The 19,388-nt window shown below is 40.6% G+C and overlaps 1 protein-coding gene across 6 annotated transcripts in view; it reads right to left on the bottom strand.

The window, feature by feature from the left end:
- Nucleotides 1-19,388, bottom strand: part of SAMD12 (sterile alpha motif domain containing 12) — a 478,056-nt gene that overhangs the window by 420,243 nt on the left and 38,425 nt on the right. For all 6 annotated transcript variants that reach the window (XM_050802115.1, XM_050802111.1, XM_050802110.1 and 3 more), the window contains exon 2: nucleotides 16,729-16,907. In XM_050802115.1, the coding sequence (XP_050658072.1) occupies nucleotides 16,729-16,907 (179 nt within the window). The remainder of the gene's footprint in view (nucleotides 1-16,728; nucleotides 16,908-19,388) is intronic.

Here is a 19,388-nt window from a genome sequence, read left to right as displayed (position 1 = left end):
TGAGTACCCAGTAACACATGGTAGAAGAAAGCATGAGCCACATGAAAGTAAATGGAAGCAGTGGCTAATTGCTATCACTTACATACAACACAAAATGGGGCACTAGAGAAATGCATGCCCTAGAATGTCCTGACATCAGAACAATTGCTGGGACCCAGGAGAAAAGTTCTAAGATCTTCAAATGGCAATTTAATTTTAGCTCAGTAGTTCAGACTGAAAAGAGCACTGACAGTCTCTCTGTCTGGTAAAAAGAAAGTCATGATCAATACTGACTGGAGAGTAACAGTTAAGCATACCCATCTTTGTTGGGGTTTGCACTTGATCTGAGGTTCAGCAAGATTCCTGCCTATGAAGAGCTTACAGCCTAAGAGTACGCAGCATTGCAGTGTTTCCAGATGCCACTTGGATTAATCTAGTTAGGCTACACTTATGGGGCAGTAACAAACATCCCTTGAAATCTAGGGACACTATGAAAGTGTATTTCTTGCTTAAACAAAGGTTGCTATAAGTCAGCTTCTGAACAGCCATCCTCCATGCAGTGACTTGGTGATTGAAGCTCTTTTGACTTTGGGTTCTGCCATCTTAACATGTGGCCACCATACTCCCCAAAGAGAAAAAGGTAGTTGGAAATTGCACTGGGGTTTTTGCTGCCCCAGCCTGTAAATGCAGCATGCCACTTTCTCTCACAGGCCACTATCTAGAACTAGTCATTCCGGGAGATTGAAAAGTACAGTCTCCCAAGAATCCAGAAGGGGAGGAGAAGGGGATGTTGGTGAACTCCAGTAATAGCTATCATGACAGCGCTGGTGAAAAGCAAATATACCCTCATATTCCTACAGGAAATTAATAAGCCTTAAAGCCAAGACTGTACCAGCTCATCCCAGTAGCCCTATTCTTCCTCTTTTCCAACTGCCTACGAAATGCATTGGTCTCCTTTTACTTGATGTATAAAATGGTTAGCCATAGGTAAACCTGGTTGGGGAGCAGGATCAAAAATTAGACTGAAAAAGAAAGGCCAGGTGACCTATTTCTAGCCAAGTCCTTTCATGTTGTACCATTACCCTTCAAACTGAACAGCTGAGCCCTAAGGCCGCTCACAGTCCAATGATGACAGAGCAAAGATAATAATCATCAAAGAAGTAGCACCAGCAGGGGCAGGGAAACTGAAGGGATACCAACACCTCCTAGAGACAAGGACCAGCAGAAAACTCCTTGGTTTCTACATTCTTCATCACATGCACACATACACACACCTCATGTGACAAGTGTGACCTCTAATCTGTACATCTTTAGTTGAGATCTCTTTGGAAGCCTAGATTTACAAGTTACAGACTACTTGACATCTGTTGGATATAACTAAGAAACTACAAAATTAGCACAGTCAAAATGAAACTTGTGATTCCCCCCACCACCCTGAGGCTTCCCTTATTCTCCCTCTCTCTCTCACCAGTTTTCCCTATTTCACTGAATAATACCAACATCCAGTTAGCTGCTCAAACCAGAAACTTCTGAATGACCCTTTATTCCTCTCTTTGCCTCCATAGGTTACACCTAATCATGTCTTATTAATTCCATCTTGAAAATAGACGTCAAATTTTTCCACTTCTCTCCATTTCGACTGACACCATCCTGGCTCAAGACACCATGATCTCTCAACTGTGTAAGCTACAAAAATCCCTTCCTCATCTCCCTGTTTTGTGCTTGCTAGCTCTTAATCAGCTCTCTGCGGAGCAGCTAGAGTCTTCTCTTTCTAAGTCCCTCCTCTGTGTAAAACCTTTCATTGCTCTTCCATTGCACCAAGTATAAAATTCAGATGAAACCACATGATCTCCCCAACATCATTCTGAACCATTTGGAAACCTGCCACAATGATCTTCTTTCTTTTCTAAGTAGGCTATATTCCTACTTCAGCGTATTTATAAAGGCAGACCATGCGCCCATCTTCCCGCACAGCTGCTCCTTTTTAACATTTCGGTTTCATCTCAGAAAACACCCTTCCTCTTTCATTCCTCTGTCCTCTACTCCATCTTTATTTTCGATCTCAGTTTCTCAAACCTCAGTTGGTTTCCTTCCAAATATATATTAGAATTTGCATTATAGTACTTGAGATATGGTTACCCAAATAGAACAGAAACCCCGTGAAGGTAGAACCCACTTCTGTCTTGTTCAATATAGTTATTACCAGAGAAGGGGCCTAATACGCACTTTTGAATCTAGAACGGTTTGTGCATTTTCAAGGACATAAAAGCCACTCTCACTAAATAAAAAGGGGTTAAATGATATATTTTATACCACGTCAGGATCCTGCATAACACAGGTCATAAACTAAACTGCCCATAGAAGCTTAGAAAGAAACATGAGTGAAGAGCATCAGACATAGGCAGATCCAAACCAGAGCGACTGTTCAAGAGGGGCAGCTCCTTGACAATTCCAAATTTAGGCTTATCATTTAGGTATATATTTAGGCTTATCATTTCCAGATCTTTTAATTTTTCAAGAGAAGTGAGAAATCTAGAGCTTTTAAAAGAAAAATTTCTGGATTTCTCCACCGTTAAAAAATAAACTTTCAGTTTGGATGAACCAACAAAACTTGGTGGTGGATTCAAGATGGTTACAGGCAGCCAATTTGAATCCTGTGCTAAAAATATATACATGTTTTTTTTCCAAACCGCCTTGCCAAAACATTTCCTGAGGATAATGATGATAGCAAAAATAACAATAGTAAAAATCTTATATAGTGCTTACTGCATGTCAAATGCTATTCTAAGCACTTCACTTATAAACTCCAATGATCCTAATGACATCTCTCTCATGAGGTAGATATTATTATTATTCCTACTGGACAGATGAAGACACTCACTAAAGCAGAGAGAGGTAAGAAATTGACCCTGGGTAAGTGGCAGAGCAGATATCAGACCCCAGAGCCTGTGTTCTTTACTATGGTATTTGAAGATAAGTCAAAAATAATGAAATCACATTTCCTCTACAAACACCTTCTGCTTGATATAAAACGCAAGCTTTGATGTTTTCCTGTCATCCATGTGTTCTAGTTCTGACCTGTTAACTAACAATCTCTAAGGTGTTACTATCACCCAGGCACGTGTAGGGTTAATCCTTCCTCATCTATTCAGTACAACATGAGAAAAGGCTGCTATCAGATTCTTCCCATCTCTCAAAATAGATAAGCTACACAATACACAAGTTAGATATGTGAATATCTACTACCTAAACTGAAGAATTATCTAAGGGACAAAGAGGCACTGAAGTTCAGCTTTAGTTATGGTATTTAGCCAAAAATCTGCTATTAGGATTCGGCTTCAGCCTTGGTTTTTGGCAGGCCAAGTAGCCAGATGCCATTTCAACTATATTTGTGGCAACCCTGAACTTGTGTGCAATTAATTATCATTTGATCATATCTAACTATTGTAATATTATCAATAACAAATAGCAGTGCCCTTTGGTTTTACTGTTGCTTTATGAAAATTCCCTTTCTAATAAATGTAGATATTGTAGGTGTGATTTAAACAGCAAAATCCTTCCAGTTTTTTTATATCTTAAAACCCTACCAGCCAGTTGAAGACTAAATGTATCCTAATTATTATAAGAATTCATTCAAACAAATAGTTGAGTCCTTCCATGTATTAGATATGGTGGTCAGTGTCAAAGACGTGTCACTAAACATGGGGTCCTGCCTCACAGAGTTCATACTCCAGTGGATGATAACCTAAAATAATGATAAACATAAATTACATGATTTTAGAAAGTGGTGTGTTAGTGGGGTAAAGAAATTACAGGACAGAGTCAGGGTTCAGGGGCCTTGGAAGAGAGGATACTATTGTAGTAGAAGTGACCATTTCAGTCTCACTAAGGAGGTGATACTAGAGCGAATATTTGAAGGAAATGAAGGGGTGCACCTTGTGTATCCCAAGGAAAGAAGATTCAAGGCAGAGGCAACAGCCAGTATAAAGGCTTGGAGGTGGGAAGGTACCTGGTTTGAACTGGGAGCAGCATGAGCATAGAAGAGCCTAGTAGCAGACGACAGGAGGGACTTGCCAGGGCACAGCTCATGCAGGACGTGGTAGGGCATCAAGAACTTTGGCTTTAATTTGAGGAAAACAGGATGTGATTAGAGGATTATGAGCAGAAGAGGGACATGATCTGACTCACACATTAACAAGATCATTCCGGTTGCTGAATTGAGGGTCATGTTTTACAATGAATATCGTGAAAACATCACTTAAGAAGCAAACCCTCAAGTGAGAAAAGCAAAATTAAGCCTGATTTTGAGAATTTAAAAAAATCATCTTGCACAACCCAAAGCTTTAGTTTATGGGACTGTTTCAATGAAATAGCATCATGACCACCAGCAAGATGGCAAGTCCAGGAGTTAAAGACTTTAGTCAGTTATTATTGGAGAGGAGGAAAGCTTATTGACTTCGGGGGAATATCACCATTAACACTACTACAGTAATGCCAGAGCTTGAAGAAAGCATATTTTGCTCCTTCACTGACCTCAGTTGAAAAAGAGCATATTTTCAGTATCATAAATATGCAATAGAACAACCACAGGAGCTGACAGCTGAGAAATTAATACCACTGCTCTACAATGCCAGTTTTAAAAAATTCTGCTTGGTTTAAGTTTAATTAAGTTGTAGTAAATAGGTATTCTTATTAATATTTCAGATTTATTCTTGTATACTAAGACATTCGTTTTATGATGGTGATATTCAACTTCAGTCAATAGTAATTTAACACTCAGCCATTTGGCATTTGGCCGAAATACAAATTTGGTGCAGGTTCAGCAACCTTAATCTAAAAATCCAAAATCAAAACGCTTTAAAACCCAAAACTTTGAGCAATGACATGATGCCATAAGTAGAAAATTCCACTCTTGACCTCATATTATAGGTCAGTCAAAATACAGTCAAAAATTTGTTTCATGCACAAAACTATTTAAAATATTATGTAAAATTGCCTTCAGGCTATATATATATAACATGTATATGAAACATAAATGAATTTCATGCTTAGACTTGGATCCCATCTCCAAGATACCTCATTTGGATGAGATATTGAACTTGGAATATACAAATACTCCAAAATCTTAAGAAAATCCAAAATCCAAAACATGTCTCATCCCAAGCATTTCGGATACAGGATGCTTAATCTGTACACATTAGACAAAATGTGTGTGCTTCCTAAAATAGATAGGTTGAAGCCCTAACCCCCAATAGGGTGGTGTTTGAAAGTAGGGCCTTTAAGAGGTAATCAGGGTTTTAGATGATGTCAATGAGGGTGGGGGGCCCCATGATGAGAATGGCATCCATACAGAGGAGAAAGAGACACCTGAGCTCGCTCACTCTCTGCCATATGAGAACACAGTGAGAAGGTGATCTCTGCAAGACAGAAAGAGCATCCTCATTGGAACCGACTCAGCTGGCACCTTGATCTTGGATTTCCCAGTCTTCAAAACTGTGAGAAATAAATGTCTGTTGTTTAAGCTACCAAGTCTCCAGTAATTTGTTACAGCAGCTGAGGCTGACTAATACAGCATATATCTAAGAGTATGTGTGATATCAACATTTGAAAACGATTTCTAATCCATACAGCCTTGGAAGTAATATTTCAGGTTTTACTTGGCACCTGGTAATCCAATTTTTCAGTTTAAGTCAGGAGTTCCTAATCACTTAAAAATAAAGAGAAGAAGCTGTTTTCCATTTCCTTCAAGTTTGGGCCAGATCAGGGAGATGAGGTAGAAATCACGGGAGCCAGCTGATGCTTACACCAGGGACCCTGAATAGAGCTGCAGAGAAGGGTGAAAGAGCCACACCATCTGAAATCTTGGCCAATCTTGGCCAATGCTAGAGGGTAGCAGAAGTCATAGGGCCTTATTCAGGCAATTGGAGACTTTTTTAAACTTTTAAGTTCAGGGATACATGTACAGGTTTGTTATATAGGTAAACTTGTATCAGGGGGTTTATTGTACAGATTATTTTGTCACCCAGGTATTAAGCCTAGTACCTATTAGTTATCTTTCCCAATCCTCTACCTCCTCCCATCCTCCATACTCTCACAGGGCCCCGTATGTGTTGTTCCCTTCTATGTGTCCATGTGTTCTCATGATTCAGCTCCCACTTACAAGTGAGAACATGCTATATTTGGTTTTCTGTTCCTGTGTTAATTTGCTAAGGATAATAGCCTCCAGCTCCATCCTTGTCCCTGCAGATGACATGATCTCATCCTTTTATATGGCTGCATAGTATTCCATGGGGATATATACCACATTTTATCCAGTCTACCATTGATGGGAATTTAGGTTACTTCCATAACCTTGCTGTTGTGAATAGTGCTGCAATGAACATATGTTTATCTTTATAATAGAATGATTTCTAGTCCTCTGGGTATATTATACCCAGTTATGAGATTCCCAGGTCATATGGTTTGGCTGTGTCCCCACCCAAATCTCATCCTGAATTTCCACATGTTGTGGGAGGGGCCCAGTGGGAGGTAATTGAATCATAGGGGCAAGTCTTTCCCATGCTGTTCTTGTGACAGTGAATAAGTCTCACGAGATCTGATGGTTACAAAAAGAGGAATTCTCCTGCACAAGCTCTCTTTGCCTGCTGCCATTCATGTAAGACATGACTTGTTCCTCCTTGCCTTCCACCATTATCGTGAGGCTTCCCCAGCCATGTGGAAGTGTAAGTCCTATTAAGCCTCTTCCTTTTATAAATTCCACAGTCTCAGGTATGTCTTAATCAGCAACATACAATAATACAGTAAATTGTACTGTATAAATACAATAAATTGTATTGGATAAATACAATACAATAAATTGGTACTAGGAGTGATACAATAAATTGGTAGTAGGAGTGGGGCACTACTGAAAAGATACCCAAATTTGTGGAAGCGGCTTTAGAACTGGGTAACAGGCAGAGGTTAGAACAGGTTGGAGGGCTCAGAAGAAGGCAGGAAAATGTGGGAAAGTTTGGAACTCCCTAGAGACTTGTTGAATGGCTTTGACAAAAATGCTGATAGTGATCAATAAAGTCATCAAAAAATTTGCAGCCTGACTATGTGATATAAAGAAAAATCCCATTTTCTGGGAAGAAATTCAAGCTGGCTGCAGAAATTTGCATAAATGACAAGGAAAGAAATTTTAATCCCCAAGACAATGGGGAAAATGTCTCCAAGGCATGTCAGAGAGCTTCACAGCAGCCCCTCCCATCACAAGCCCAGAGGTGTAAGAGGAAAAAATGGTTTTGTGGGCCAGGCCCAGGGTTCCCATGCTGTGTGCAGCTTAGGGACTTGGTGCCCTGCATCCCAGCTGCTCTAGCCATAGCTGAAAGGAGCCAACACAGAGCTTGGGCCATCACTTCAGAGGGTGAAAGTCTCAAGGTTTGGCAGCTTCCATTTGGTTTTGAGCCTGCCAATACACAAGAGTCAAGAATTGGGGTCTGACGACCTCCACCTAGATTCCAGAAGATGTATGGAAATGCCTGGATGTCCAGGCAGAAGTTTGCTGTAGGGGCAGGGTCCTCATGGAGAACGTCTGCTAGGACAGTGAGAAAGCAAAATGTGGGGTCAGAGCCCCAGCACAGAGTCTCTACTGGAGCACTGCCTAGTGGAGCTGTGAGAAGACGGCCACCATCCTCAAGACCCCAGAATGGTAGATCCACTGATAGCTTGCACCATGGGCCTGGAAAAGCCGCAGACACCCAATGCCAGTCCATGAAAGCAGCCAGGAGGGAGGCTGTACCCTACAAATCCACAGGGGTGGAGCTGCCCAAGACCATGGGAACCCACCTCTTGCATCAGTGTGACCTGGATGTGAGACATGGAGTCAAAAGAGAGCGTTTTGGAACTTTAAGATTTGACTGCCCTGCTGGATTTTGGACTTGCATGGGGCCTGCAGCCTCTTTGTTTTGGCCAATTTCTCCCATTTGGAATGGCTGCATTTACCCAGTGCCTGTCCCCCCACTGTATGTAGGAAGTAACTAACCTGCTTTTGATTTTACAGACTCCATAGGTGGAAGAGACTTGCCTTGTCTCTAATGAGACTTTGGACTGTGGACTTTTGAGTTAATGCTGGGATGAGTTAAGACTTTGTGGAACTGTTGGGAAGGCATGATTGGTTTTGAAATGTGAGGACATGAGATTTGGAAGGGGCCAGGGGCAGGATGATATGATTTGGCTGTGTCCTCACCCAATCTCATCTTGAATTCCCATGTGTTGCAGGAGGGACACAGTGGGAGGAAACTGAATCATGGGGGCAAATCTTTCCCATGCTGTTCTCATGATAGAGAATAAGTCTCATGAGACCTGATGGTATTAAAAAAAAGGAGTTCCCCTGTACAAGCTCTCTCTCTTTGCCTGCTGGCAAACATGTAAGGCGTGCCTTGCTCCTCTTTGCCTTCCACCACGACTGGACTTACACTTCCACGTGGCTAGGGAAGTCTCACAATTAAACCTTTCTTTTGTAAATTGTGCAGTCTCAGGAAGGTCTTTATCAGCAGCCTGAAAACAGACCAATACACCAGGTGGTACGGTTTGGCTATGCCCCACCCAAAATCTCATCTTGAATTGTAATCCCCATAATCCCCACATGTTGTGGGAGGAAACTGGTGGGAGGTAATTGAGTCATGGGGGCTGTTTCCCCCATGCTCTTCTCGTGATCATGAGTCGGTTCTCACAAGATCTGATGGTTTTATAAGCAGCTAGCATTTCCCCTTCTGGCATTCATTCTCTCTCCTGCTGCCCTGTGAAGAGGTACCTTCGCCATGACTGTAAGTTTCCTGAATCCTCCCCAGCCAAGCAGAACTGTCGGTCAATTAAACCTCTTTTTTTTTTTTTGAGATAGAATTTCACAATTGTTGCCCAGTCTGGAATATAATGGTATGTTCCTGGCTCATTTCAAGCTCTGCCTCCTTGGTTCAAGTGATTCTCCTGCCTCAGCTTCCTGAGTAGCTGGCACTACAGGCACCTGCCGCCACGCCAGGCTAATTTTTTGTATTTTTAGTAGAGACGGGGTTTCACCATGTTGGCCATGCTGGTCTCGAACTCCTGACCTCAAGTGATCTACCCATGTTGGCCTCCCAAAGTGCTGGGATTACAGGCGTGAGCCACTGCACCCAGCCTAAACCTCTTTTCTTTATAAACTACCCAGTCTTGGGTATTTTCTTATTGCAATGTGAGAACAGACCAACACACTGGGTCAAATGGTATTTGTTTTTTGGTCTTTGAGGAATCACCATAATGTCTTCCACAGTGAATCTAAGTGAAGTTTAGAATGACTGCCACAGACTATAATAAGGAATTTTCTTGGTCTCAGTGACAACCTAGAGTGAACTTTTGAAGGGTGAAAGGTAATGGAATGGCTTTGGAAGTATCCCTTGTCCATTGTGTGGATAATATGCCACTTGTACCAACCCAGAAAAGCATTCCCTTGATATCATCAACCACTATAGAACTCAATAAGACATCCTCTGCTCACTTGTGGAGGAGCTAAAGATAATGAAATAACTATGAGGCAACAGACGTAAACCCAGAGGCAAGGAGCTTCTGTATCATATGAACTGACTTATTCATTCATTTATCAAAAATGTAATCTTTTTATTATGTGCTGGACACAGTAGTAGGCATTGATATTGCAGCAGTGAACAAGGCAGACAAGATCATTGCTCTCAAATAGTTTAAATTCTGTGGAGAGACAGAAAACAAACAAGATTATTTCAGACCAGAAAAAGTTAAATGCAGGACATCAAACCAAGTGATGTCAGAGAATGTGACTGGGGACTCATTTAGTTAGGGTGGTCTGGAAAGACTTCTTGGAGAAGCACATTTGAGCTAGGACCTAAATGACAAGGAACTAGCTGAACAATGATCAAGGGGAGAACATTATAGGCAGAAGGGATGGCAAGTACCAATAATCTCCAAAGATAATCACTTTAGTAATTTAGTAGTTTGGGTAGATAAACTCAAATGAATCTGGTGGGCTCTGATACACTCGCCTGAATACTGCCCTCCTTTTACATTTCAGATGGCATATCCTGTACTCTTCGTCCACTAGACAAATACTATTAACTAAGTGGCTCCAAGCACTTGTTATTTCCTATAGATTTGTCAGCACGAAAGAGGGAAAAGCACTGTTCATGTGTTGGAGGAACTGTGTTTTAGGTAGACTGTGTCACTGCTGGCCTCAAGATCTTTGTGAAGTCATTCAGTCTCATCTGAGTCTCATCTCCCTAACCTGTAAAATAAATTAGATGGTCAAATGCTCTCTAGGTTTTCTTCTTTGTTCATCATACAATGAACCTATGGCTTAAATGTATCCTATTAATTGTCATACTTTTCAGAGCTTAACATGTTAGTAATAAAAGCTTACCTCTTCAGATATAAGTCTACTGTAGTTTCATTTGAGCCCTGTCCAAGAACTCAATGTACATGTACTGGGGTCCTGAAACTCACATAGCATGAAGTCATATTTGCTTGTCTCTTGTTCTGACTCTCATGAGAATTCTTAAGAAAGTACATGCTCATTATGTTTCGCATGCATTGTGTCCTTTCCTATCATGGGTGACATTATATTGGGTTGGCAGCTTCGTTTGGAGACATTTTTGCTCCTTGAGCCAAGAAATACAGATAGCCAAGAATTAGATCATTCTATCCCTAAATTGCAACAGACCTTCTCAAAGGCAGCTAAGCAATGTAATTTGATCAAGGTTAAGTACAGTCAACCCTTCATCTTTTAACCTAAGTCTAAGTTCTTTTTGCTCTCTGTTTTAATCCCAGATCAATGGTTCCTGCTTACTGTTACAAATGTCCACAAGTTGCCCTTCAGTCAACTCTCATTTATCTGCCTGTGGCTTATCCAAAGCACCCAGCTTTCTCCTCCTCCTGCCTCCAGCACCAAGTTCCAGGCCAGCTCCTTTAACTCTGTGCCAAAGAAATACAAACTAAATCTAATATTAGCCTAATGAGAAAAGGCTATCTCCTGCCAAAGATTCACATAATGCATCCCAAAGCCAACTGCAAGCAATTATTCACTGTTTTAGATGTTGGCATTGCTTCTCCCTTATATAATACAGCAATCGAGATTTGCTGTTTTCTCCCTGAGGAGTAATGAATACATGCAGCATTTTAACCTCTTCTTTTGCCTAGTTGGCAGATTCTCAGTTTAACAGACTATACTTTATTTTGAAATAAATAGATCATTTGTATATTTCATGTTAGGAGCATTAAAAATCTTGAATTTAGAGCCATTAGACACAGAGAGTTACATCTTCCTCCAGATTTTTAGCCAGAAACTAAGTTTTAGTGAGTCATTTTACATCCTTGGGTTTCTCAGCTGTAAAATGGGGATACATTTTTATAAAGGAAAGGTACAGGGGAGGCATGCAAATATAAGGAACACTCAAAGCTCTGACTCCAGGAATTAGCATTGTGGCAGGAAAAAAAAAAAGGGATTATCAACCTTATGAAACCCTTATTTGACAGGCATAAAAACACAGCAAGGTGAAGTTTCCTCATGAACACCTAGAAAATCAAGTCTAGAAGTCAGGAATTCCCAATGTCATGTTTAGGCCACTTGTAAGGACACATTATAGAATTCCAAGATAGGAAACAGATAGGATACTGATGGGCTGATGGGTTGATCTCATTCCACAGCCAGAATTGCCATAGAAACTCAAATTCCAACCATCAGAGCATTTGGGAACATCAATTTCAAAAGAAACTCCTGAGTATTTTGATATTTTTTTAAAATGACTGAAGCACTTGTCCACTCAGGTCCAAGGATGAGGATCAGATAGAATATCAACACAATTCCATTTTTCATCTTATTTCTATACCCAGAGAATTTCAATGGTTTCCCACAGATTAGAGCAGCACTGTCAAATAGGACTTTCTGCCACAATGATGTTCCATGTCCACACTGTCCAAAACAGCAGCTCCTGGAAATATGCGATAATGAACACTTGAAATGTGGCTGGCACGACCAAAGAAATCAATTTTTGCATTGTATTCAATTTAAATAACTCTGAATATCCACATGTGCTAGTGGCTATTGTATTGAACAATGGAGGTGGAAAGTAAATCCATGCTACTCACTCCAGCATTCAAATTCCATCACACAGTTTGGCCCCAACCTATTGTTCCAGACTCATTTTCTGACACACAAACTCTGACTCGAAGAGACTGATGGTGAACACACCTGGGCATTTCTGCTACCATACCTTGGCTCACAGTGCTTAAACGTCATGGCTAAAGGCACCCTCCATTCTTAGGGCTACCTATTGGAATTTATCCAGACTTCACAGCACAGGTTAAGTTCTTCCTGGGCTAGAGTACGCTCCCTCGCAGTCTTGTTCTGACTGCTCTGTGAGTAAAGGGTTAATGAATCTCAGGGCTGGCCTGTCTGAGAAGGACTTCAGTCTCCCATAGGGCTGGTTTTTCGGAAACTGCTACGTGGAACCACTCCTGGTCTTTAGGAGCTGTGGCTTTGTCTTGAGTCTACATGACTAGAATGGTATAAAAGAACAGTGAAAAAAAGAGGCTGTGCCTTCTCTGTATCAAAAAGACGCCTCCTCACCTGGACTCTCAACTGTGACAGCCGTGTGGGTGATGGGTCAAAAGAAGCTGTGTACTTGGATGACTTCTGGACCTCCCAATGAGATGAAAATGCTTTGCCAACTGTATTTCTTGCCTGTACCCTCCTATGAAGCTAAGTAAACAGAGTATTTTACTCTTAAACTGGTAACTATAGCTGTGGCATGGCATGGCATGCATATTCCCTCTGAGTTTCCAAGCACTCACAAGAATTTAGGACTCATATTGTTAAGTATTTTTTGTGGATCCACATTTCAAATGGACTCATTTTTTATTTCCAACTAAACTGTATGCTTCCCAATAAGACTTACAAGTGATCTGGGTACTCTACTGGTTTCTCTTTGGTCTATAAGAGCTGGAGGCAGCTTGTGGCTAGATGACCTTTTTCTGGAATAAGGGTTCTGAGTCTTTTGAGGAATTGGGGCTAAGGGTCCCAAAATGTCACTTTGTAAGATAGAGTATTATTTTGCCCAAAATGAATACAGATACACACACACATTTTAAAATTATGAAAGCATACAAATTTCAGTGTCAATAGGATAGATTAAGCACATGCTACCATCCTCCCCTAATCCACATATACACACAGACTCTAGCATTGCCGATTAAAGATAAGCTCACTAAGCTCCTCTGGAACAGGTGGTGCGCTGAGGGATTGGTTGCAAATCCCAACATGGCAGGACTCAGCGTGGCAGGGCCCAAAGGCACACTAAGGAGCTGGAACCAGGTTCCCAGTAAGAAGTCTGCATATGGAAGAACTTGATTTGCATAATCAGTCAGAAGCAGACAGAGAGAACACCAAATTGAAACATTAGTGTAATACCTGGTCAGAGCTCTCACATCCCAGAGTTCAGGTAAAGGTAGATGCAAAAGCCCTTACCAGAAGGCTCTACAATTCAAGGCACACATGGCCAAAAAGACCCCACGATAATTCACTTAACTGGCAGATAAACCACCAGCAAGAATTAGAAGCCATGTGAGGAAATTCAGCACCCTGAAAGCATAATACTAACCCAGCAAACAGTAACCCAACAATCATGGTTGAGCTACTAAAGTTAATGGGACAATCTGAAAATGGCTTTAAAATAAATGCACTTAAAATAATACACATCTTATTTAAAATTCAAGCAAAGCAGTACAGAGAGTAAACGTTTTCTCCATAATTTTAACTTCAGATAGAAACTGCTGCTCAAACTGTGGAAAACCCTCCCAGACTCAGTGATGCCTTTATACAGAGACAGACATTTTTACATAAATGGAAACAAACTATATCTACTGTGTCATAACCTGCCCTTCTCGTTCCCTTTCTACTTTAAAATATTATCACATACATTTTCCCACATAAATACCTATAGGTCTCCTGCATCCTCACAAAGGAAAAATTATATCCCATTGCATTAATACACAGTTTCTTTAGCCAGTGTCCTGTGAATGAACATGTGGGCTATTTTCAATGTGTTCTCCTGTAGCCATCTTTGTACATATGGATGATTATTTCCTTAGGCAAGTTCCTAGAGAGGAAATTATTGGCTCCCAAATTGCACACATTTAAAATTTTGATAACTATTATCAAGCTTGTCATCCAGAAAAGCTGTACCAATTTACATTACTGAATGGCTTTAGAGGTATGCATTCCTAGCCACAGGTTTTTTAAGGTAGGTTTAGAATGGGTCAGTTTACCAGAGATTCAATTATACACCCAAGAAAAGAGAAGAAGGCTCACAACTCTACTAGTCCTCTAAATGCAACGGAAGGGAAAATGTAAATGTGTTTGTACCTGCACAAAACAAATGCCTGTTGTCTAATGTACAAAAGCGTCAGGGTCAGTCATGCTGCTGGCATCCATAGTAATCACACTATAGTAATTTTAACTCTGTTCCCCCAGCAGCCACTGTTGTTCCCTCGTCCTCCGTTTAAACAAGTGGACAAATTCTTTGTCTAAGCTTTACTAAAGCCTCTTGTCTGTTCACCCCTAAATATGATGGTAGTGTGAAAAACCCAGAATCTCCTTTCAACCTCATTTATTGGGGATGGGTATTCACTGTAGATGATTTGCATAAACTCAAATGAATCTGGTTTCCAGTATTAGTTTGTTCCAGAGGAAAGGCTCATTATACACATCCACACTCTCATTGAAGTATGTTTTCAGCAAAGCAACTATAAAATGCCTCAGGGGCAAAGACACAAAATTTCAGGATTCACAACAATATCACATATTCAAGATAATTCAGAAATAAAATCACATCAGATTTGAATCAAATTTTGTATATTACCAATCTCTACGAATATAAGAGATACACACTAGAAATGTTTAAAGTTGAATTTAAATCAGACAAATATCAATAGTTAACTTTTCTTTTATCTCTACTCTAATTTTTAATATTATAGGCATCCTTTAGAAAATATCTCACTCATAGAAAGTCTATTTATCTTCCTAAAAAGGACCCTTAGGGCGTTTTATTCCCGGCTCTTTCAGGATGCCCATGTAGCAACATGGATTGATCAGGTTTAGCTGTCTTAACAGCGTTCACTCATTTCCAATGCTGCTCACAAACCAAACTTCATTGATCATCAGCCAAGAAATATGCTATGTTTTGCCATTTCTCTTAGCTAAAATGTCTAGCATAAAATACCTGCAATATATTTCTTGGTAATCATTCCCCATTCCCTACAACACACACGTACTTAATGTCAACAATTTTTAATTATCCACACTAAAGAAGAGAAGCAATAACAGTAATTATTCCAAACTGTAGATAAAGCAAAAAATTCACGTCTGATTTTGGAAGACCTTATTTGGAGGAGAAGGGAGGTGGTTATTGTACAACAGTAAGGTGACCTTTTTCCTTAAGATTTTTCTTGGGTGCTTACAACATTTGCTTTCCAAGGCATGCATACATTCATTTGCTCAACCAACATTTGAAAGGAAATTGTCTTGCAGGGAATACACAAAGGGAGAAACAAAACTATATGAAGATTAATTTCCTCCATGTCCAAGAGGAAAACAAATATGAGTATCTTCAACAACACTGTGCCCCAAACATGAACATCTGCACTGGTTTCAGACAAATACCCGGATAGTGCCAGTTCCACTGGAGGAAGCCTTTAGAAGAGGCTGTCCTTACTAAAATATTACCTACCCCACAGAACCCAAGTTTCCACACATCTTCACCAATGCCTATTTTGTCAGTTCTCTGGTACCTATGTTTAGGTTAAAGACTGAAAAGAACTAAGTATCCTACAGCAGAATAAAATGATTTTCTCTTTCATTAAGTCCTTCAAATAGTACCTGGGATATACATGCATATTTCATAAAATATCAGCTATTACTAATTAACAATACCTGTAAGCACAAGCCTCTCATACTCATGAAGTACTGGGACTTTTTTTTTTTTTTTTTGAGACCGAGTCTCGCTCTGTCGCCCAGGCTGGAGTGCAGCGGCCGGATCTCAGTTTACCGCAAGCTCCGCCTCCCGGGTTCACGCCATTCTCCTGCCTCAGCCTCCCGAGTAGCTGGGACTACAGGCGCCCACCACCTCGCCTGGCTAGTTTTTTGTATTTGTTTTAGTAGAGACGGGGTTTCACTGTGTTAGCCAGGATGGTCTCGATCTCCTGACCTCGTGATCCGCCCGTCTCGGCCTCCCAAAGTGCTGGGATTACAGGCTTGAGCCACCGCGCCCGGCCAGTACTGGGACTTTTATAAAATGCTTCCAAAAGCATGCAATCATTTGACTTACTCGACCTGATGAGAGAAGTCATTTTATGATTCCCTTGTGTAGATGAAGAATGTGCAACTCAGAAAGTCACATGACTTGCCCAACACCATAGAGTAGTAAGTCTGAGCCTGGCAGGTGAATCTTTTAGCTTTAAGTACAGGGCATACTTCTGTATAACCTCAGAGCCTCATGCTCTGAGACTGGCCACAAATGGGTTTCAATTTCATTCCAAAGGGAATAGAGTTAATATTTTCATTTATAGTTATTTATCAGCAAGATACAGTGCTCATTTGACCACAGATACAACGGTAATTAGTGAAAGCACTCAGCTCTTCTCTGTGGCTGGACTACAACATATCAAGGCTGCAGCTTTCAAATCTCCGTAATTAACTGGCATAGTACGCACCTTAGCCGTCTCAGATTCTGCCTGCAGTCGCCTGGGGGTTCCTTTCTGGTCAGGCACCTTCTGGAAATTTTTGTTTTTAATGGATTGAGATTCCACACCTTCACCTTCAATTTGCAGTTTAATACCTTCAGCATGGGCAGGGTGATCAATGCCCCGTGGATTCAAACCACAGTGAAGAGCTAGGAAAAAGCAACAAATAGAACTCAGAAAACAAACCACATAAAGACGGTGTCCATGACAGAAAATATTTCATCAAGCCTAAGTCGGAAAAAAACGAGGCATCTGTGAGTCAAGAAGTGGTGTGATTACTACGATAAATAATATGGTGAGGAGGAAGCATGGTATAGTGGGAAACCCTGAGTTTGAAAATCAGCAAGATTTAGGTGCAAATCCAGAAGCCCTCAATTCCAAGTTGTTTGACTTTTAGCAAGTTACGAATCCCCACATTACAGATGAGAATACCAAATCGGGCAACGTTGTCACTGCTTCTCACACATGCAATTATTTCAACCCTGCAGTTTAGTTTATATCTCTGCTTCCATCTGAAAAGTGCTCACCCTCTCTCCTTCTGGACCTTCTCTATTATTTAAGAATCCACTCAAGTCCACTCTCTTGCATTCATTCAAGCAATATTTCTTAAGCACTTACTATGTGCCATCCCTGGGTTAGATCCTGGAAACATGGATTTACATATGACAGATGTTACCTTCAAAGAACTCACAATGTAATAAAGGAGGCAAACAAAAGGACTGGTGATTTTCAAACAGAACTGTCACTTCTACATGACAAAAAAGAAAAACCCAGAGTGAAGGGCTCAAGGGCGTCAAGCCCCGTGGCTTCCAGTTTTTTGCATCTTACTCTCTTCCATGCCCTGTAACATAGATATTCCACACATAAAATCTAAAGCTGATTTTCTGGGGATATTTATTCATCTAACAAACACTTACTGAGTCCCCGCTACATACTCTGTATTATCAAATAAATAGCAATGAATGTTGTAAGATATGCATTCCACTACTACGTGAACTACCATGTATGTCTGTGTGCAGTTGGCAGGTATATGTGTTTTGACTTCTCTGGTAGTAAATTATTTCATTTCCCTGTTACCCCAACTCTTCAAATTCAGGTAAACTCCTATCCTCATCCCCTTTCCTTTATTCACAGAGAAGTTAAGGCCAGATACTTAATACCCCCATCTTCCCCAGGTCTCTACTTCATCAATAATCTCCTTTTACCCAACATTTTTAGGCTTTCCCCTTTCTCAGCATTCTTTCCCTCCAACCAGCTTCTGTGACTCAGAAAGCCCAACCCTTCTTTCAGCACTCCATTCAGGCCACAGTTTCCTCTTTGCCTCGTCTTTGCCAGGATTCTGATGAGTACTTTAGACCTGAGGGATGAGGTAGGCTTCCCAAAAGAAGTGGTGTTTTCCTCCCACTATCCACTCTCTCCTTAACAGGTACCATCTATTCCCATGTTCCCAATCAACATTCCGGTGACTTCCAAATATTAACTGCAGCCTAGACAGACCTTTCTTATGAATGTCAGACAAGTAAAACTGCAGCAGAAACAATTTGCCTGTTCCAGTCTTCAGAAACTGATGAGACGTCCATAACATCACTCTATGATTCATCACTTCCCTTCCATCTATCAGCAAATCCAATAGCTCTACACCTAACATACTGCTCAAATATTAAATGATATTTCTTTAAAAAAACAAACTGATTGCACAAAGGTCCAAATGCATGTGATCTTATTTCTACCACTTTATGTGGACACTATTTATGAATTTCTCTTCTCCTAGTCTCTAAGCTTCCTATTTAGTGGTACATTCTGGGCACTTAACATGTATTAGTTCATATCTCCCTTTTGGGCTTTGTTCTGAATCTCAAATGATCTTCATGAAAAACTCTGAGACATAACTATGTTCATTTCACAGATAAGGAAAATGAGGCTCGAAGAGGTTAGGTTCACAAAAGGGCATTCTATACTGGTATATACAGAAAAGTCACAAAAGTTATGAATCATTTAGGATACATGATTTCATATCACACATGGAAAAATCCAAACTGGATTAAACGGTAAGGAAAATTATTAGCTGTCAGAATAAGAAGTCCAGTAATGGCACAAGTTCAGAATTAGCTGATTTGCCTATTGGTTGTTTCATCAAGCACTGTGATTTTTATTCTTTCTCCATTCTACTATCCATAGCATCACCTTTATCCTGAACCTGGGTCCCTTTGTAGCATCTAGACTATAAGCTTTTAGTTTTGAAGCAGAAAGGGCTTGGTTGACTATGGCTTTTTCTCCCAAACCGCTTTCAAATTTTATTCTCTTTTCTCATTGGCCAGGAGTGAATTACATGCCTATTACTGAACTAACACCCTGGCAGTGGAAATAGGATTACTCTTAAACCAACTGACCAGCTCAGGTCAATTCCCCAAACCACACTGCTGCTACTCTGCAGGGCTATAGCAGAATGGATGCTGGGGAACCAACCACAATGCCCACTTTAGGCAGTGCTGGAAAGAGAACTCATAGCCAAAGCCTCTGAGAGCTTGAAGCTAATTACTGTTAATATCAATCAGCTTCTCCATCTCCAAAGACTAGCCTACTTACAGTGACTATTCAATTAAATACACCAGAGTTGTGATTATTTTTAA

This window comes from Macaca thibetana, chromosome 8, assembly GCF_024542745.1.
Source record: "Macaca thibetana thibetana isolate TM-01 chromosome 8, ASM2454274v1, whole genome shotgun sequence".
In the NCBI taxonomy this organism is placed as follows: Eukaryota; Metazoa; Chordata; class Mammalia; order Primates; family Cercopithecidae; genus Macaca; species Macaca thibetana.
The sequence above is the reverse complement of the archived record's forward strand: the minus strand, read 5'-3'. Positions and strand labels throughout refer to the sequence as shown.